The sequence below is a fragment of the Thermobia domestica genome, chromosome 14 (genome assembly GCF_964235325.1).
Source record: "Thermobia domestica chromosome 14, izTheDome1.hap1.1, whole genome shotgun sequence".
NCBI classification, from domain to species: domain Eukaryota; kingdom Metazoa; phylum Arthropoda; class Insecta; order Zygentoma; family Lepismatidae; genus Thermobia; species Thermobia domestica.
Window position 1 is genome coordinate 5,922,272 of NC_137467.1, and position 23,036 is coordinate 5,945,307.

General features: G+C 37.1%; 1 protein-coding gene across 1 annotated transcript in view; it reads left to right on the top strand.

Annotated features, from left to right (window-relative positions):
* The first annotated feature begins 5,158 nt into the window (after positions 1-5,158).
* The window catches only part of LOC145670659 (lipase 3-like), a 38,952-nt gene continuing 21,074 nt past the window's right edge, over positions 5,159-23,036 (top strand). Inside the window, exons 1-4 of the mRNA XM_081739448.1 lie at positions 5,159-5,266; positions 10,388-10,586; positions 16,149-16,263; positions 19,028-19,271. Of these exons, the coding sequence (XP_081595574.1) occupies positions 5,159-5,266; positions 10,388-10,586; positions 16,149-16,263; positions 19,028-19,271 (666 nt within the window). The remainder of the gene's footprint in view (positions 5,267-10,387; positions 10,587-16,148; positions 16,264-19,027; positions 19,272-23,036) is intronic.

The window sequence follows — 23,036 nt, forward strand, 5'->3', positions numbered from 1 at the left end:
TGGAAGAGTCTTACTCCCACAATATATTTTTTTTCCAGATCGTAACTAATATGTGTACCAAGTTTGGTTATGATTGCACCAGGAGTTCCAGATTTGTGTTGGAACATACAAACATACTTCCACTTATATACGTATGTCTATCTATATATATCTAAATCTATATCTATCTATCTATCTATCTATCTATCTATCTATCTATCTATCTATCTATCTATCTATCTATCTATCTATCTATCTATCTATCTATCTATCTATCTATCTATCTATCTATCTATCTATTTATCTATCTATCTACCTATATCTATCTATCTATCTATCTATATCTATCTATCTTTCTATCTATCTATCTATCTATCTATTTATCTATCTATCTATCTATAGATAGATAGATAGATAGATAGATAGATAGAAAGATAGATAGATAGATAGATAGATAGATAGATAGATACATACATACATACATACATACATACATACATACATACATACATACATACATACATACATACATACATACATACATAGATAGATATCAGAAGCAATAGAAATCTACTATACCTGCATTGAACATTAATCATCATCGTGACAAAACGGTAATGAATGACGAGAAACAAGCGATCTGAGCGGCCATTTGTAGAATATATTATTATCATTTCTCGCACGACCAATCCATCTTCCTGGAAACCGCTCATTTAGATGTAAATGCCAGTGAGGAGGTGCTCCATCTTGTTGGAGAAAGTAAAGTCATTTCCTTATTCTTCTTTTAATTGTGGAAATTAGCAATTACTGGGCATGTCAAGATAAGTTAGACCTGTGACAGTGGCGTCTGGAAAGATAAATGGACCGTAATTCCTTAAAACTTATATTTTAGTAACAACACAACACAATGAAATGTACCGCATTATGATATAACAGTACAGAAACAAAAGCTTCCTAAGTGAGCTCCAGGAGAAACAGCAACTGCCTTCTAAATATCCAACAATGAACCCATATCCACTAATTACAAAGTAAACATGAGTGAATTTACCTTTTCTGTGTTTGATCCCATCCATTATTGACTTTGTTGTCCATTGTTGACATGCACAAAAATATTTGAGTTTTTCTTTCATTTAAATACGATTATGTACGATTATGTAAAGCGACGTATTACAACTTTAAAGTATGATGGTCATTTTATGGACACACTTTTTCAGGGGTTAGAAAAATTTTTAGTTTGAAAGTGTCTTTTAGGCTAACAGATTCTATTGGATAAACCTCAAAACATATTGGTCACGTTGAAACTTCACATACTTGAGGTATGAAACTGTATGTAGTAGTGACCGCTTCAGCTTACGAGTATAGATTCATTCATAAATGAAGGTTGTGTGTGTGTGTGCGTGTTAACATAGTTTATTACTTCCAACCTACGCTAAGAATAAATTGTCGGAAGTTTTATAGAGCGGCTAGGTCCGTCTGTTCGTTCCTCTGTTGACAATTATCACAGCAAAGTGATAAATAATATACAGAAGTGGTCTTTTGCAATCAATTCAGCATCCCAACAACAGGTTCCATGTCCAACCAGTTCAGATCCAGGGGGGCGATCTCCTCCCAGAAGAGGAAACTTTCTTATTTTATATATATATAAATAAAACCAATCCCAGAGTTTGGACCTCTGAAAAGTAGCAGTATTCAAACCCACCGCCCCCACCAGAAGTCCGTCCTGGATCCGCCCCTGCGTCCACTTACTCCGTTAATTATCCATTCAAAGCGAAAGTGGTTTGAATAAACTATTTCAGGTTTAACGTTCATTGTCATAGAACAAAAACGGTAATAGACACCTACAAACCGTTTTCTCCAACCGATTTAGCATCTCAAGGGGCAATATCGTCGCAATCCGGAACATACTACTGAAACTGAAAGTAGTTTAAATTTACTAGTACTTTTGGTTTCAATGCTGATTCCCATAGAGCAAGATCAATAAAAGATATCAAGAAGGGGTTTGTCGAAATCGATTCAATACCTGAAGAATAGATTCTATCCCATCCGTTAACTTTCTATTGAAACTGGAAATGGTTCAAATTTGCATTTCTCTTCACAATGTTTATGACCATAGAACAAAACATCTAATATATAGTGACAAGTGATTTTCTCCAATCGATTTAGTGCCTCATGAAAACATAAGATCATAAGCCGCAACACTCTATGAAAACCGGAAGTGGTTGACTTAATATTACTTCCGGTTTGAATATTGATTTCCATAGAGCAAAAACCGTAAGATATATCGAGAAGCGCTCTTTCGCAATCGATTCACCATCCCAAAAGTATATTTTGTCTCCTCCATTGATTCTCTATTTAAACCGGAAGTGGGAAAAATTAACCCTTTTCAGTTTCAATGTTGATTGCCATAGAAAATAAACGTTAATAGAATGGATAGCGTCAAGCAGTAGTTATAGCTATAAAGGGTGTTCCGTAAAGAACGCAACTTTTGAAGTGCTCACCATTTCTGTTCTAGTAAGTTGGCAACACTGAACGTTACACGATTTTCATTTGTTGTCTCTTGGTTAGTAGTCACGGAACGCCGAATAGCGTACGATTGTCGTCGCCAAACATTCATCACATTTATAAGAAATTTTCACTATAACAACATACTGTCGTGAAGAGTTCCATTGCTACCCGTACAGAAAACAGATGACGATCATGTGTCATCCAGCGTTATGTGACTACTAACCACAAAGATAACATGAAAATCGTGTAATCCAGGGCTGCCAACTTACTACAACAGAAATGGCGAGTATTTCAAAAGTTGCTTTATTTACGTATGGAACATCTTAGGTCTTGAAGTTTGAGTATTGAATTCACATAGTTCGGAGTGTACGGTAGTTTCAGCAGTGTGCTAGTTGGTGAAACCAGAAGTACCAGAAACTATTAAGACTTCCAGTTTCAACATTGATTTCATTTATAGTGATAATTCTGCGAAATAGCAAGAATTTTTTCTGATATAAGTTCAGCGTACGAAGAAGAGGTTCCTTCTTTGACCTTATCTCTTTTTCTGATTTCGTTATTTGATTCACATAGTTTGGAAGTCTACCTGCATATATATTTTTACGCTCTACCCTAGCCAACTGCTTTAAGCTGGTCACAAGGAAGCGGCTGAGGGTAGATTTACATCGAAGTTGCACCGCCTGAGTGTGACGTAATGTCTTGCGGTATTATTATGGAAGTCAAGGTGCAACAAAACGAGCTTTGCGGACTTCTAACCCCCTTCGCTCGCTCAGCTATGTTTCGTAACGTAAATAAATAACTTTTTATGCATTATGTGTTATGTACACGTTGATGCTAGTGGTCTACTAATCCACGCTTAATTGCATGCATGGAGAACATGCCCGGGACCGTTCGTTCTATTTGATGGACGGGTACCGCGAGAATGTAACGCACCCCGCCCGTGGTTGCTCGTGCTTTGGACTTAAGTCCTCGTGCACAAGTGCACCGCCAAGATTTGTCCCTTAATTTTGATACCTAAGGGTGTAACCCCCATTCACTGAGGGAGTGGCATACACCCACTGCGCGGCCAGACCGAAGTCCTGAGTGCCTACCAGTTGACCTACTGGTGGAGGCGGTCCTGCTAGCGATTCAGGCCCTACCATACCTTGCAGGCATGATGCCCGAGCGTTATAAGGCGAGCTCACCTCTCTCACATGTTCACCGTTACCCAGGTTCCTGGGATTAGTTCCCATGTGCTACCGAATCCCACGGTATGACCACAACCCGGCAGAGTCCAACCCAATCCGGGAACCCCAGGCAATGCCCGAGGGGCTCATGTCCCGGCCCTGCCTACCTCTATCGTTCAACTGGCAACCGCCGTGTGTAGAGGTACCACACACACGTCGAGATGCTGTGCATCTCATCCCGGATCCAATGGTACGTGTTAAGTCACCATTTAAGTTTGGAGCCAGCCCATATCCTACAGGGTTACCTCCCTTTCACGGAATTAGTACCGTTGCCCAGGTATCTGGGATTGGCCCTTTCCCGTTTCCGTTTGGTTCTCCTAGCAGGAAGCAATACGGGACTACCTCTCTTTTACGTGTTGAGGTACCACGTACACGCTGAGATACTCAGTATCTCTTCCCGGACCCAACAGCACGTGTAGGTCGCCGTTTGGGAGAAGGGCCGTGACCACTACTCTCTCCCGGTAGGGCCGTCCAAAGGACTACCTCACTTTTTACCGTGTTGAGGTACCACGTACGCTACCAGACCCAATGGGACGCGTTAGTCTCCCATTTGAGGGTCAGCGGGAGACCCATAGGAAACCCTCGTCTCGAGTATTATGATAAAAGTGTTATTAAAATTTAAAAAAAAATAAAAAAAAACTTTCCTTGAGCCGGGTTTGAGTCCACGCCAAAAGCGACTTTCATTACTATCCCGTGCACTAGAGTACTGATTTACCGAATGTGCCTCATTAACTTGTTCAACTACTTATTACTAGGTTTCTACGTTTTTTACTTAACTCGCTTTTCCACCAACCCAGAACTATAGGGACACGAACACAGATAATATCGGGGACACGTAAAATTCTAGACTCTTCAATTTGGAATCGAACCCGTTGCCTCGTATACTCAAGGCACATGTGGTAGCCACTAGACCAGCGGTGAGGACAATACTCGGTCACGAGGACCGAGAACAGTTGGCGTTTGATTTGTGCTACATGTATGCTACATGGCGGGAAACGGATAACCTCAAACAACCAGAACCGTGTATTTAGCTTCTATGCCTAAGGTCGAACGTGATTAAAATATATGCAGTCTACCGTAGCTTCATAATAGAAAACAAACCTCATTTGTTATTGTTAATATTTGTTATACTTTTGCTATGCTTATATTTAAATATTAAATATAGTGTAAACACTGTTTCCACTTTTTATTAAGTATTACCCTTTAACCCTATAATACATGAAACACTATCATCACGAACCATTTCAAGAGCAACTTATATGCATTATATTCGATCTAGAATCTCCTGATTTTAATCCTTCTTTCTTTTCTTTTTGCTTCAACTGTATGTGTATAATTTCATAACATATTCTGCCTTTTAATTTATCTGCCCCTAACAGTTTTAAATTTATTCTTAGACGTGACTATCTTCCAGGTTTCTATTGTTTATATCAACTCTACCTTTTGTAACTATGAGGACTGCTCTAGAAGTACTTGGTCTACTTCAAGTGGTCGGTCAAGGTTCACTAGGGTTCGTAGTCAGGCCGAGAGATGACATTCCTGACGAAGAGAAAACAACGGTAAGACGTTTCATTTTTTTTGAACTCTATAGAGAAATGTAAATCAATAGTTGTGTCATTAACTATAATTTTAAATTTCAAAGTGTACACTGGTATGACACTAGAGAATCATTAGACATTGTGCAACTTCATCGTGGAATGTTATCAAATTGATTGTAAAGGGTATTCCACAAGGAACGCAACTTTTGAAATGCCAAGGATGATTTTAGTATTCCAGAAAATTCCTCCTCTCCCACGGTATATATTCGAACGTACTCAACACGGATTACTAGCGTGTTTTTAACAATTCTACTTTCACCCTCTGTGTATTTAAAATCACGTCCGAGCAAAATCTGTGTCCCGTAAAAATAACAACTTTTGAAATGCCCACCATTTCTATTCTGGTAAGTTGGCAGCGCTGAATTACGCGATTTTCATCTGTTCTCCTTGTTATTAACAGTCACGGAGCGCCAAATAGAGCATAGTCGTTGTCGCCAAACATTCACCAGTCTTTGTACAACATACACTACGTTTGTAATAAGTTTTCACTACATAACAGTGTTGGTAGCACTGAAAAGCTCCGTTGCTACCTGTACAGAAGACGATCAGTGCTGCATGACTACTAACTACAAAGGGCATTAAATGAATATCGTGTAACGTTCAGTGCTACCAACTTACTAGAACAGAAATGACAGGCATTTCAAAAGTTGCATTTTTTGTAGGAATCCCTTAGAATGCAGTGATGATTTCAGATGATTTTGCTCGGTCGTGACTTTGAATACACAGAGGGTAAAAGTAGAACTACTAAAAAGACATTAGTAACCCATGTTGAGGACGATCAAATATGTGCCGTAGGGGAACTGAAATCATCACTGGTAGAAGGTGAAGTATATACTAAGGTACCATAACCCCTCCCTCTTTACAGAAGATCATCGCCGTGTTGCCACTTATTAAATAGATATGCAAATAGACAACAAGGCATAGCAACTTTTATGATTTTATGTTTAGGTAAATTTCGTATGAAGCTCTTAATTTCAGCAAAGAGAGAAAAACATAACCTTAATTGGTTCATGAAAACAAAGGAACAAAATAATCACCAGGAGATCACTTAGAAACAGAAGAATTTGGCAACTCTGGAAAGTCTCCGATGAAATATAGATTCATGATAGGCTGTAAGGGACCACGTGATTATCTGTCAATTGCCCAATGTGTGTGTGTATATATACATATCAGGGTTGTAAATGAGCGAGTTCATCGGAGCTAGCTCATCAGAGCGCGCTCGTTTTCCGTGAGTTTTATCACGAGCTAACTCGTTTTGAAAAATGTTAACTTGAGTTGAGTTAAACTCAAAAAGGTGGGTTTGAGCATAAAACATGCTCAACACCCGACATTGTTATTTTCATGTCCAAAATTATTGCCGCATATCTATAACTGTGTTCTTGTACAAATATAAGTTGATAATGATTTTGCAGGGTACTTTTAATACTGGTACTATATGTATAATCGGGAAATGTACATTTGTGATAAATTTTATAGGAAAAGAATTATAAATATGAAAATTAGAATGAGTAAAACAAAATGTTGCTAAATGGACGAGAAAATTTTACTTTCGTTTTATTGTTCTCATTTACTGCACTCTTGACATGAAATTTGCCACATACATGTCTTTGCCGATTATACACATACTAACATTATAAGAAATGCCGGGCGAATTCGTTATTAAATTATATTCGTACAACAACATATTTATAGACATGCGACAATAATTTTGGACATAATTGTACATTTTCCATGAGTCAATATTGTTTAACACCCGCACCAAATTTGAAACATAAGCTTCTTATAAGATTTCCCAGATAAGTCATTCGAATTTTTTTCCTACCCCCAAAACTAATGATATTTTACTGAAGAATGTAATTTAAAAATTGCAATTTTTCCAGAGACGGCACCAAGGATTTTGTTTATATTTCATATATGAATATTTCATTGTTAACCATAAGCCATTTTTCTCAAGTAATTAAGAAGTAATAATTACTTTTGGGGATAAATTACTTTTCGACGATTTCCTTAAAAACGATTAAAAACGATTATAACTATTAAATATAAAGACTAGCTGACCCAGCGCTCTTTACACATCGCACCATTCATATATGAGCATTATTAATCTCCTTGTCATTCCTCACAATATCTGTACATGTCCCTTTACAGACACAAGTGGAGGACGTGTCATAAAAGTCGGCAAGGGGTACCATAAACGGTAGATTTTTTCAATATCTCGCACCGTTTCCAAGATTTGAGCTTACTTCCGGTTGGAGTTTCTAATTCATGTATGATCAGTGTTTTCTTTTTTCTTGCATGCAGTATCTATGTAATAAATACAGCCCGGATTTATATGCAAAATGCATGTTTATATTAACATGGAGAAACATATGGAAAATATTATTTTCTTTCCAAGGGACTTGTAAGGGTTCATTTGAGACGTATATGATAGCGCATATAAGTGCACATTTCGAATGGCTTTCGATGTGCTTGCATATTTCGTAAACTTTGCTGGACACTGCATATTTCCCAATTTTATTCCTGCATATTAGCAGATTTCAGAGTATATCACAAAAAAGTAGATTATATTTAAAGTGAGCTGAATCATTTTGTAAACGCAGACGTACATTTTTTTTTTTTTTTTTGAACGTTGAGTTCGTGGTTCACAATCCTAGGTAAATTCACTTTCGATTGCTTTCAATTTCGGTGTTTTTCACATTCACCAGTAACTTCTGCTGATGTAGAAAGGAACTGTTCAATCTACAAAATGTTTCTCACTTAAAAAAAAAACTAGAGTTTACAGAAGAAAACCTAGGAAGATCATAGTCCATTGCAACAAAAGTCATTAAGGTATTGAGATAAATTGAACTTTTACTTTCTTAGTATACATTTCAGTACATGTGTTAAATTTTTAATGCATATTATAGTACATATTTTTGATATTTTTCGTGCATAATTGCATGCATATCTAGGGGTTTGTTTGTGCATGGAAATACGGGCTCTAGTAAGAAACAAATACATTACACACACAATTAATTATAATGTCCAGTGATATATGGTGTTCATTGAGCAAAATACTCCAAACAACAAATACTGAAGAAATGGTTATCTTTCGTTTTTCATTATCATTTGACCATGAAACAAACGCCGGAGAGATATACTAACCGCGTATACAAATATGTGGTATTGGAATGTATAACTCGTAGGATATGATGCTTCACTTTCTAAAATTTCAATACTTCCAGTGTACCCCTAAAAATATAATAAGGAAGTAACGGCTACTCTTGAAATTTTCAATTGAAAACGGAACAATCTAGACAAAATTTACAATCAATCAGTGAAAACGGCGTCTTTCTAGAGTTCGTGGTTTCCGAGATGTCATTGCCAAAAGAATTGACCACAAACATATAAACTTTCCTTGACCACAAACATATAAACCTAACGTTTTAATATAAATATAAATTAATCATCTGACTATATCGTAAAACTCATTTGTGCTAAAAAAAAATCCATAAGCGGTAGTGTAATCTTGGAGCGAATGTTTCCAGATAATTTTCTCAAAAACGACTCAAACAACATTTTTATATTTCATAAATAAATATTTTATTAAGAGGCCATCAATAGGGTATATGATGTAAATTGTTTGTCCTTTAAAAATCCGCAAGGCGTACTTTATTTGTGAAGGTGAGGTTTTGCAAGACGATTTTCTTAAAAATGACAGACGATTTTTTTCATATTTCATAAATAGGGTTACCATATTTCAAAAACGAAAATCCGGGACGCCACTAAATTATGAGAATATATACTAATTTACTTTCTTCAATTAGATAGAGTTGTTCAAGTAGACTCTATTACGTAATCACATCTTTAGTTATTTTACTAGACCTTCTCCTTAGTTAAGCAAACGTAAGGAAATGATTTACCCCCCTGGTAATATTTTTTTAAAAAAAATTCAGAATCTTTCATGTTTCGTGGTTTTCAGAGTCTGTTTTAGCTCATTTAAGGTAATGGTGATGTTTCCCACTGTTGTCTGTTCAGTTTTATTAATTAAAACAATGTAATTTTCTTTCTGAAGGGTCAGCGGAAAATTACCAAAAATATCGGTCAGGGATTATGGATTAAAATATTTGAGAAGGAAGATGCAAATTGAAACAAAGTACTAAAGATAACAACAATAAGATTGAGCAATAAAACCTTTCGTCCCTGGTCCAATGAAACGAATGCTTCGTTCAATGTCAAAGTACTTAAATCATGGACTTAATTAAATCCATGTTTTATGTATTCAAGTTTTCTTTTTCAACTTTTGAATTGCCATACCCAGAAGTTCAAGAGAATAAATTATATACGTAATCCTGTGAAAAAGCAAACTATATTATTCCCTTACTTTGTTATTCGCTGAAATCCGGACATTCAAGCGTCCCGAGAAAAATTTTCAGGACGCCGGGACATAGATCTCGATTCTGTGATGGTTCCGAATTTTCCGGGACGAATGGCAATCCTATCATAAAGTCTACAATATAATTATTATTATTTAATAAAAACTAAATAGTATACGTGAATAGAAAACTCCGGAAAAAATGGAGAAGAACAATAGATATGCTACATTGACTTGATCCCTAGCCTTCCGTTGCAAGCGCTGCTATCGGTTGAAGGAATTCCACTTCCTTTCTCTCGCTTAACAACAGCTGAACGCTTATTGGCTTAACGCGTGGGTGTGTGAGGGTGTGAGCTTTAGTTCGCATTTTTGCCACGGCTCAAGACATTTTGGCAACACAATAACTAATTTATAAACCTAAAATTTCACTCTGTACGAGAACCAATCTACTTGTTGAAATGAAACTGATCCTGGATTCTTATTTAGTTCTTCAATATGATAGTAGGAAGACAACAGCACAGTATGATTAATGAAATATAGCTTAAAATTATCATAAAATCTCGAATTTTAATTTGTGTTGAACAAAAATATTGCCCAAATATAAAGTATTCAGTCGATAGTTCACATGGAGTTTACAAGGTATTGTGCATGACGGTAAATTCTATTTTTTTCTGTTAAAAAACAAACACTAATAACATTCCTGAATTAATTTACTCCATATTTTACAGCCTCAATTAATAGCGAAGCTCGGATACCCAGCTGAAATCCATCACATAACGACAGAGGATGGGTACATATTGGAGATGCATCGGATCCCCTACAGTCCTTCATCTCCCTCAACTAAAGGAGCACGAGCAGTGTTGCTAGTCCATGGATTACTGACCAGTTCATCAGACTGGGTTCTACAGGGACTAGGAAAATCTTTAGGTAAGCAATCGGTTATACTGATTTGGTCAGGTGGTAATTATCATCAAGGACTCATCATAATACAAGATATAATATCAGTAATAATATAATATTGGATCAAAAGATCCAATATATTTCAATCAAAAATTTTCTTATAGGCCTTATATCTGGAGTACTACATATAGTGTAGCCAAACCCAAACTGTCACATAACTTAATATGATGTGCTTATTCCATAGAAAATACGAAAACTCGATTTAGGGGACGTTCAAAAATTTTGTGGCCACAGATCCAAAAATTAATTATTGACCAAGATCTCAATCTTTTGATTCATTTTTTATCACTCCTAAAATTCTTATTGCTATTATTAATACAATACGACCTCGTTTATCCGGTCCTCGTTGATCCGGATCTCCGGATAATACGGATCAGATTTGCATGCAGATGCTGAACACCAGCTGACACACATTTATTTTAAGAACATCAGCGCGACACCACTCCAGTTGAACTATTAATGATAAAGTGTTTGCATGTCCGTGCTTCATTCAAACAGTACACGTGTGTGAAACAAAAGACAGTGGACTAATTCTTTGTTATGAAATAACATAAAAACTTACCGCAATAAGCTGTAATTCTGCTTATTTAAAGATTTGTTTCGCTAACTAGCTACAGATGTTACGCGGATTATCCGGATTTTCGATTTTCTTGATTGACTTTGGTCCCAGTTAGTTCGGATAAACGAGGTTCCACTATAATAATAATAATAATAATAATAATAATAATAATAATAATAATAATAATAATAATAATAATGTTTATTTCTGTCATGAACAGCCTAATGCAAAAATACGGCACCTTATCGAACAAAAATAAACACATATTGTATACAATATAACCTACCCACTAAAACAATAAATAATAATAATAATAATAAAAGAATATAATAAAATAGGATCAGATCAAACAATAATTCCTTGTAAAATTAATACCAAGTATTTTTAGTCTCAAAATAGATACATCTTCAAAAATATTACAGATAATATTTGCCGAACTAAAATTTATGCTTCTTTACTGATAAAAAAAGATGTCTCAAACTATATTAAAAGAATTGTCCATTCTTCTTAAAATTATAGATTTTGGATGGATTCAAGGGAACTAATTTCTCATGTTATACATTGGTACAGTATTCACTATGATATCTATTGTCTAGTATTTTCTGAATAAAATCTCTTTCAATATTTTTTTTTCTTGAGACAATGCCTGTAATCCCCAAAATTAATTCTAGTTTTCGTAACTATGTGAGTAGTAATCTCTAGTCTTTTTACGGCATAGTAGCTTAATAAAACATTTTTGGTTTGACTCAATTTTTGGACTGATAATAATAATAACTAACTACCAACTAACTCTATGGCTTATGGAACCCGGAGGTTCAATGCCGCGTTCACAAAAGCTCTCCACTGACTTCTATCTTAGCTAACTGCATCTAGTTTTTACTTTGTATTCCTATCTCTGCGAGATCCATCTTAATATTGTACTCCCATCTCCGCCTAGGTCTTCCTAATGGTCGTTTTCCGCTTGGTCTTCCAGTCAAGACTTTCAAAGCGTTTCTACTTTCTTCCATTCTAGCTACATGACCTGCCCATCTAAGCCTCCTAGACTTGACGACCCTAACAATGTCGGGTAAACCGTATAAATTATGTAGTTCCTCGTTATGAAGTTTCTGCCATTCCGCATTCCCGTTCCTCTTGGGTCCGAATATTCGTCTCACAAGTAAGGGACCATATGGTTGTCGCGCAAATCAGATGCAGACATACACCATCTGATTGAGCATGAAAAGATATGGAGAACACAGAAATTTAAGGTGCTAAGGGCCATAGGGAGCGGAGCGAGGAAAGAGGAAACATTGAATGTCGGCAAAATTGGAGAAAGTCAGGAATGACGGGAAAAGTTAATTTCTTGCAAACAGGGAAAGAAAGTCAACCAAAAGAAAGAAACTAAACATAACAAGGGTATCAAGGACGAAGAAAGATCATAATCAGGGTTGCCATCCGGACCGCAGTGTTGCCAGCGCTGCATAACATTGATATGGAAGATATAGCACAGTATAGCAATTCATGCACAAGGAAAAATATTAGTAACACAAAAGACAATTGAAAAGGTTCTGTACATGTGCGTAAAAAGGTTTAACGTAGTCGTGAGTGAATATTACACTCGCGTGAATACAAATGGAGGAAAATAGAGAACAGTACGCACCATTTGTAGTTTAATTGCAGCTGACGTGAAGATCACGAATGAACGCGTGGTCAACACACAAACATTTCTCGCAGTGAGCACAGTGGATAAAAGCAGCTGGTCACACGCGTCTCTGCAGCATTCCTCTGTGAGTCCTTTTTCAAAGCAATATGCGGAAGATGTTTCAAACTGTGTCGGATGTTCATTGGAATAGCCACTATTGAAAAACGCAAAGCGTATCATCCTTTGGAATCGCCTAGAGGAAAACTGGTAATGAACAAATGACTGAAGCCGGAGAAAGTTCTCACGTAGCCACACATTAATACTGGAGAACACTAACGTATCTGTGATGAACTTCACCATGTTTTTGAATGGACGAAAAAGAACACATCAGCAGGTTGTATAAGGCCTGTACATTTCGGAGGAATCAGCTTTTTGTAGAACTGAACACCGTCAGGAACTGACATGTTGTAAAGAGTGTCATCCTTATTTGGAGTCCAGGAGTCAACCAAAAACAAAACACGATCCTTACCCCCAGCCCCCGCCAAGTGAACTTTGTGGTGGACAAACACCGTGTGCGTGGGTTTTTTCGGGGTTCTCCCGTTTCCTCCCACTATCTTCATTCCACCATTTCACTCATTACTCATCATCACCGTCTCCTTTAGCCTAACCGGCATAACCATGGGACGTAAAACTCAAAGATTTCATTTCATTCTTTTATCAATGTTATGCAGCGTTGGCAACACTGCTGTCCGGATGGCAACCCTGATTATGATCTTTCTTCGCCCTTGATGCCCTTGTTATGTTTAGTTTCGTTCATTTGGTTGACTTTCTTTACCTGTTTGCAAGAAATTAACTTCTCCCGTCATTCCTGACTTTCTCCAATTTTGCCAACATTCAATGTTTCCTCTTTCCTTGCTCCACTCCCTACGGCCCTTAGCACCTTAAATTTCTGTGTTCTCCATATCTTTTCATGCTCAATCAGATGGTGTATGTCTGCATCTGATTTGCGCGACAACCATATGGTCCCTTACTTGTCAGGATTTTATTCTCAAACACTTTCAGTCTATGTTCTTCCCTCAGAGTTAGCGACCATGTTTCGCAACCATACAGAACAACAGGCATGATTATCGTTTTGTATATTTTAAGCTTCAAATTCATCGACAGAATTCGCGACGACAAGAGATTTTGAACGGAATAGTAACACGAATTCCCTGCTTCTATTCGACAGTAAATTTCTTCGTGAGTACGATTTTCGTATGTTAATATTGATCCTAGATATTTGAAACTATCCACTTTATCAAAAGTATTATTTAATATTTTAACGCATCCATAATTTGCCCTATTACGGTCCCGACGCACTTCCATGTATTTAGTTTTCTCTGCATTTACTTCTAAACCAATGTTCCTGCAAGCGTTTAATAAGATCTCTGCATTTCTTTCTATGTTCTCCTATTATCCCCTATTAAATTTACATCATCAGCATATGCCATAACCTGGTGAATACCGTTAAACTCTAGGCCCTGGTTGCTATCTTTTATTTTCCTTATAGCGTATTCCAGGACAAAGTTGAATAATAATGGCGACAACGCATCTCCTTGTTTCAGGCCATTTTCGACCTGAAAGCTCGTGGACAAAATTTTTTCTACCCAGACTTTACTTTGAGATTCATTTAAACATATCTTAGTTAATCTAATTAGCTTTTTCAGCATTTCAAGTTCTGTAAGAACGTTGTATAATGTTTCTCTGCTAACCGAGCCCTATGCCTTTCTAAAATCAATAAATAGTTGATGTACCGGGGTAATGTATTCCCACTTTTTTTTTCGAATATTTGCCGAATGGTAAATATTTGGTTGATAGTTGATCGATTTCGTCTAAATCCGCACTGATATTCTCCAATAATTTCATCTGCGAATGGGATCAATCTTGCTAATAGAATATTTAAAAGGATTTTATAGGATGTTGACAGAAGAGAAATGCCTCGATAATTATTACAGTCAGCTTTGCCGCCTTTCTTGTGAATTGGAACAATGATTGATTCTTTCCACTCTTGAGGCAATTCTTCCTTGTTCCAGATAAGGAGAATGAGTTTGTGTATTTTGTTCCACAATTTTTCGACTCCAGCTAAAATTAACTCAGCTGGAATTTCGTTTACACCCGGAGATTTGTGTTTCTTTAACTTCTTTATAGCGGTTTCTACTTCTATTCGGTTGGGTTCTGGAATATACGGTTCTGCGGTGTGCATCTCCTTTCCTCCACGCACACTAGTTTTTGGTTGCGTATTAAGCAAATCGTCAAAGAAATCTTTCCATCTATTTAAGATGCTATCCGTATCAGGGAGCTGTACCGTCAAATTTCTTTAATATATAAGCACGAGGTTGATAACCTTTCTTAAATTCGCTGATCCCCTTATACATGTCCAGGATGTTTTTATTTTTACTATTATCTTCGAGTTCCTTAATTTTAGCTTTCAGAAAATCGCATTTCTTTGTTCTAAAAGTTTTGAAAATTTCCCGCCTGATATCTGCGAAATTTTGTGTAGTTATTTCATTCGGATTTTGTTGCCAGCGTAATTTTTCCTGTTTTCTCTTCTCTGCTAGTTTTATGCATTCCTGATCGAACCATGGTTTGTTCCTACGTATTTTCGCGTGTCCCAATTTTTCTTTTGCTGAACTTTTAATACTACACCGTGTATCTCTAATTTCAATACAGGTATCCTCAACACTAGTGCACTCCGAATCTTCTAAAGCCGAGAATCTATTCGAAACTTCAATCTGGTATTCCTCTCTTACCTGGCTCTCTTCTAATTTCTTTAAATTGTATCTCTGCGTTTTCGGACAATGAATATTACTTTTATTCAACGATAATCTCTCTCGTATTATCGCTGCTACCAGGTAGTGGTCAGTGTCACAATCAGCCCCTCTAAACGACCGGACATGAATTATGGTAGATTGCCTTCTTCTATCTTCTAAAACGTGATCAATTTGATTATGTGTTTTTCCGTCTGGTGATGTCCAAGTATATTTATGAACGTCGCGATGTGGGAATTTTGTACTCTTCACGATTAGGTTTTTGGATGTTGCAAAGTTCACGAGTCTAACCCCGTTTTCATTACAATAATAATATAACTAATTTTAAAAACGCCCTCCAATCAGTGAACCGATCTCAGAAGCTCCTGGCATATAAAGCTGTGCCAAACAGCCTTTGTTTCGGGCCTAATAGTCCATCAAATTTCAGTTTATGAAAAGCACAACATTAAGAAGGTAACACGTATCAAGTTTCACATAGTTGTACGTCATTTCCTCGCATTTGTTTCATTATTGCCTGCCTAATGTAAGTTTTTAATTTTTAGCTTTTATGCTTGTCGATCGAGGTTACGATGTATGGCTAGCGAATAACAGAGGAAACCTTTATTCCAAAAATCACACAACATTAGACCCCAAGAAGAGAGAATTCTGGCAGTTCAGGTAAGAGATATTCAAGTAGAATAATCAAGAATTACATCGAAAAAAGTTTTGTTACGTCATTTGATTAGTTTTCTTGCTTTGTTGTAGTATGTACACAAGAAACCGTGGCGTAGCGGTCCATAACACTTCCGACCACCCATCGACGTGCTTCGTGTTTGCTGCTGTCAAGGATTAATTTTTCCCTATTTTGGAAGCACCTTTAAGTCTGAAAAGGAACGGCAATGGCATGAACGTGTCATTCCGACATCCGAATCAAACCTAGTCCATTCGATGAACATAACAAAGATATGTTCATGCACAAAAAATTAGATGCCATGGACAACGGAGTAAGTCCCTAGGGCCCATTAACCCTGTTACTATAAAGAAAATCGTAGACTCGTAGTGAAATTGCTATTACATCAACACTGTTCATGGGAAAGTCAGAGGTGCTATGTATTGAGACCTATAACGTACATGAATAGGGAAAATTGACAGAATGCCAGGAAAATTTCCTCCAAAAATCCCTCCCATCAAGTTTGGATCCCACTGGAGCGGTCCCGGATAAAAGCACACAATCCAAATGTATCTTGAAAACTACTATAGCGGTTATGAAATGTGTGTACGAAGTTCTGTATTGATAGGCAGAATAGGTATGAGGGGAAATTGTGTATTGATATACAAGCTTTTCCCTAATATCTATTCCGTCTATCAATACATAGCACCTCTGGAAAGCTTGTTTCATGCTGAAGAGAATGAACTATAAACCATGGCTTGCCAACGAACAGTGTTGCTGCAATAGCTATTCATTACGAGTCTACGATTTTCTTTATACTAACAGGGTTAATGGGCCCAAGGGACTTACTCCGTTGTCCATGGCACCTAATATTTTGTGCATGAACATATCTTTGTTATGTTTATCGAATGGACTAGGTTTGATTTGGATGTCCGGATGACAGGTTCATGTCCGTTCCTTATGAGCATGTCTCTGGGAACTCCTTATGCCCTGTCTGGAATCCCTTGCTCACTCATTGAAGTACTTCTGGGTGGCGTATATATCTAGTATCCTTTATGCTGATAAGGGCCACCACTGCATAGTTCATCGTACTCGTACCAAAAAATAAATATGAAATACATTTTAAAACTAAATTCGAGATAAAAAAATCTGGTTTCTCGTTACATTACAATTCTCGTTTCGTTTTCAAGACGAGACGGGACATTTTTGTGTCTCGTGAGCGACACACGCTTATACATGCCTAGATATCAGATTTTGTTTCTAAATTACAAGATTCATTGTATAAAACTATAAATTGATAAAATGATTGTGAGAACACAATGAAGACCATTTATCAAAATTTAAAAACACACAATATACTGCAATGGTTTAAATATACATAATTTTAAATATTACATTCAGTACAATCTAATCGTACTCTATTTCACATATAACTTACATGTAAAGTGCGTTCTGAATATTTAATTTGTTCTTTAAATATGTTATATAACTAATAATGAAGGTCGGAAGTTAAACCCTTGTCATACGTCATAGAGGATTTAACGGGTTAGGATGAAACTATTTACGCAACGCCATTTAACTCTTAAACAGATTCAACAACTTACGAGATTTTCAGTTGTATGTATCTTATTAAGAAAATTATTCCTTATTAAAAAGTATAGCATCCTACATTGAATTAATTTTAATGGAACACACTTGCCCAGTATTGAATAATTACGTACTATTATTTTTTTACATTACTTATATCTCTATTACTTATAAAGAGTTTGCAAAAGTTATTTCCGGTATTAGGAATGGAAAGGCACTGGTTTAGATAATATACCAATCTAATTCATTAAGAATATGGGGAACAAGAGCAAGAAAGAATTATTCTGACTCTGCAATGAAATATATAAAACAGAAGAATGGCTAAAAGACTTCCTGAAGGCGATCATGATACCGATGGCTAAGAAATCTAACTCAAAGACAGATGAGGGTTATAGAACTATTAGTCTCATATCTCATGCAGCAAAAATTGTACTTCAAACAGAAGGTTATATGGAAGAATAAATGAAAAACGCGAAGAGGAACAGTTCGGTTAAGAAGGGGTAAGGGCACAAGAGATGCAGCTAGATTATTAATGGTGATCGGTGAAAGGTTTATAGAAAAAGGGAAAGAGGTGTATGTGGTATTTAAATACTTCATTCTCTGTATGTACACCCATATCCAAAATGATTATCGCATATCTATAACTGTCTTCTTGTAGGAATATAATTTGATAATGATTTTGCGGGGTACTTTTAATTCTGATACTGTACGTATGATCGGGAAATCTATATTTGTGGTAAATTTCATAGGAAAAGAATAATAAATACGAAAATTAGAGTGAGTAAAACAAAATGTTACTAAATGGGCAAGAAAGTTTTATTTTCGTTTTATTGTTCTTATATACTTCTCTTTTGACATGAAATTTGCCACATACATGTCTTTGCCGACTATACATATACTAACATTATAAGAAATACCGGGCGAATTCGTTATCAAATTATATTCCTACAACAACGTATTTAAAAACATGCGACAATAATTTTGGACATGAGTGCACGTCCGTCCGTGAGGCAAAACGAAATCTATGAAATAACCGATCGACTTTTGTTATTTGATATGCACCTCGAAATTACGATCCTACATTTCATTTTTCATCATGATTTTTGATAGCAAATCTAAAATCTTACAACATGTTTGTTTCTTCACAGTATACTACTTCTAAAAACATAATATTGAATTTTTCAGCTGGCATGAAATTGGTATCTATGATCTTCCAGCCGAAATCGATTATATACTGTCTGTAACTGGACAAGAGAAGTTACATTACATTGGCATGTCAATGGGAACAACTGTGAATCTTGTTCTATTATCAGAGAGGCCTGAATATAATGATAAGATAAAAGCATCGCTACTGCTGGCACCTGTTGGGGAGTTGACGCACACTACCAGCGCTGTAAGACTTCTCATTCAATTCCTGGACGAACTCTCGGTAAGTGTAATAAATAAATAAATAAATAAATGTAATGGACGTTTCAGACTTTCGAGGGAGTGGTCCTCCAGCTTGGAGGTTTGGGTAGGGCTAACAACCTCATCCTGTAAAAAAAAAAAGCATTTGTTCAGAAATATTCGCAAAAGCCTCGGACATGGACTGATAACTTGGCACGAACTCAGCAAAAGAAAATGGACATGTGATTTGGAGCATGGAATATTAAGAGTCTTTATAGGGCAGGCGCGTTAAAATCCGTAACGAGTGAGTTAGAGAAATACAGGATGGACGTAGTAGGAGTTCAGGAAGTTAGGTGGGAAGGAAATGGATCTGTGAATTCCTGAAATTTTACCTCCTTTTACGGGGAAGGAAATAAAAATCACCAGTTCGGAACAGAGTTTTTCGTTCATAAACGTATATTACCAGCAATTAAATGTGTTGAATTTGTTACTGACTTTCTTTTATTACTCTTAAGGGACGGTGGTGTGATATTATTGTTTTAAATGTACATGCCCCAACTGAAGATAAGGATGACGATATAAAAGACAATTTTTACTAAGAAGTGGAACTTATATTTGACCAACTCCCGCGATACCATATGAAAATTCTATTAGGGGATTTCAATGCGAAGGGGATTTCGTTGCAAAGTTTACGACTCCCACTGTCATTACTTTCCCTATGCAGACTTTCGTTCCGTATAATCGGTTTGAAAATATCCTCTCGTCCTACCTTCGCATCGATCATTGTTCCAATTCACAAACTGACTGTAATAATTATCGAGGCATTTCTCTTCTGTCAACACCTATAAAATCCTTCTAAATATTCTATTAGCAAGACTGACCCCATACGCAGAAGAAATTATTGGAGATTATCAGTGCGGATTTAGACGAAATCGATCAACTATCGACCAAATATTTACCATTCGCCAAATACACGAAAAAAAGTGGGAATACAATACCCCGGTACATCAACTATTTATTGATTTTAGAAAGGCGTACGACTCGGTTAGCAGAGAAATATTATACAACGTTCTTACAGAACTTGGAATACCGAGAAAGCTAATTAGATGAATTAAGATATGTTTAAATGAATCCCAAAGTAAAGTCCGGGTAGGAAAATTTTTGGGAACCGGTCAAAACCCCCACAGCCAAAAGACCCAGACTCAAGAAATGTCAAAACGCCCACACAAACGGTCATAACCCCCACACAAATGGACAAATCTCCCAAACACACGAACGGTCATAACCCCCACAGCCAAAACCCCCACACTCAAGAAATGTCAAAACGCCCACACGATCGGTCATAACTCCCACACAAATGGACAAATCCCCCAAACGCACGAACGGTCAAAATCTCCACAGCCAAAACCCCCACACTCAAGAAGTGTCAAAACGCCCACACGATCGGTCAAAACTCCCACGCAAAGGGACAAAACTCCCACACATAGCAACGGTCACAATCCCCACATAAATGGACAAAACCCCCACACAAATGGACAAAACTCCCACATGCAGTAATTGTCACAACTGCCACACAAATGGACAAAACCCCCACACAATCGGTCAAATCTCCCACACTCTGAAATGATCCTGGTTGTATGTCTTGCCCTTGTACTTTTTAATAACATTTTTTATTCCACTTAAACTGATGTTGCAACTATTCTTCTTGCACTGTTTTGTAATGTCAGAAACACTAAAGTGGGCGTCGTAAAGAGCCGCAACAAAGACGTGCAATCACGATATTTTCAGAGTGTGGGGGATTTGTCCGATTGTGTGGGGGTTTTATCCATTTGTGTGGCAGTTGTGACAATTTCTGCATGTGGGAGGTTTGTCCATTTATGTGGGGGTTTTGTCTATTTATGTGGGGATTGTGACCGTTGCTATGTGTGGGAGTTTTGTCCATTTGTGTGGGAGTTTTGACCGATCGTGTGGGCGTTTTGACATTTCTTGAGTGTGGTGGTTTTGGCTGTGGGGATATTGACCGTTCGTGCGTTTCGGGGATTTGTCCATTTGTGTGGGAGTTATGACCGATCGTGTGGGCGTTTTGACATTTCTTGAGTGTGGGGGTTTTGGCTGTGGGGGTTTTGACCGTTCGTGCGTTTGGGGGATTTGTCCATTTGTGTGGGAGTTATGACCGATCGTGTGGGCGTTTTGACATCTCTTGAGTGTGGGGGTTTTGGCTGTGGGGTTTTTGACCTAGACCCAAATTTTTGTCCACGAGCTTTCACGTCGAAAATGGCCTGAAACAAGGAGATGCGTTGTCGCCAATATTATTTAACTTCGTTCTGGAATACGCTATAAGGAAAATCAAAGATAGCAACCAGGGGGCCTAGAGTTGAACGGTATTCACCAGGTTATGGCATACGCTGATGATGTAAATTTAATAGGGGATGATAGGAGAACAATAGAAAGAAATGCAGAGATCTTATTAAACGCTTGCAAGGATATGGGTTTAGAAGTAAATGCAGAGAAAGCTAAATACATGAAAGTGCGTCGGGACCGTAATACAGCAAATTACAGATGCGTTAAAATATTAAATAATATTTAGATGTATAATTAAATAATATTCAATAGATATATTAAATAATACTTTTGATAAAGTGGATAGTTTCAAATATCTAGGATCAACATTAACAGAGGAAAATCATATTCACGGAGAAATTAAATGTCGACTAAAAGCAGGGAATTCGTGCTACTATTCGGTTCAAAATTTCTTGTCGTCGCGGATTCTGTCGAGGAATTTGAAGCTTAAAATATACAAAACAATAATCATGCCCGTTGTTCTGTATGGCTGCGAAACATGGTCACTTACTCTGAGGGAAGAACAGACTGAAAGTATTTGAGAACAAGATTCTGAGACGAATATTCGGACCCAAGAAGAACGGGAATGGGGAATGGCAAAAACGTCATAACGAGGAACTACATAATTTATACGGTTTACCCAACATTGTTAGGGTCGTCAAGTCTAGGAGGCTTAGGTGGGCAAGTCATGTAGCTAGAATGGAAGAAAGTAGAAACGCTTTCAAAGTCTTGACTAGAAGACCAATCGACAAACGACCATTAGGAAGACCTAGGCGTAGATGGGAGGACAATATTAAGATGGATCTCGCAGAAATAGGAATAGAAAGTAGAAACTGGATCCAATTGGCTAAGAACAGAAGTTAGTGGAGAGCTTTTGTGAACGCGGCATTGAACCTCCGGGTTCCATAGGCCATGGAATTAGTTAGTTAGATGCCTTGTATTATTTGTTCTGGGAAGGTTGACTCATAATTATAATTATCTAAGCAAATACAAGGTAGTCTAAAAGGTATTGAGCCTTTTGAGTACGAGATGGGTTTAGTGTTTCAAATTTCAGGCTATATAACTCACAGCGAGTCAGGGATAACATAATTTGACAGCTGACAGTTGAAGCCAGCAAATGTGCAAAAGAAGTGTTGGATTTCTTACAATCAGACGTAAGATTTTACACCGTGAAGATAAGTTAACTTTTCCGCAAAACTACGCTACATGTTTTGCAATTTTATTTTGATAAATGCATAAATTCTACACAGGTCCGTAAAGAAATGTGTCCTGTGTATGGGCAAGATAAGCTATCAGAAGCAGCAGTCAAATGATGGCTGTACCACTTTCAATCTGGAAATTTTGATGTCCAAGTTGCTCCTCGCAGTGAGTGACTAATGACAGCAAAATTGGGAAATATATTGGCAAAAGTCGAAAAACATTGCCACATTAGCAGTCATGGCATCACCAGTGAACTAACCATCCATAA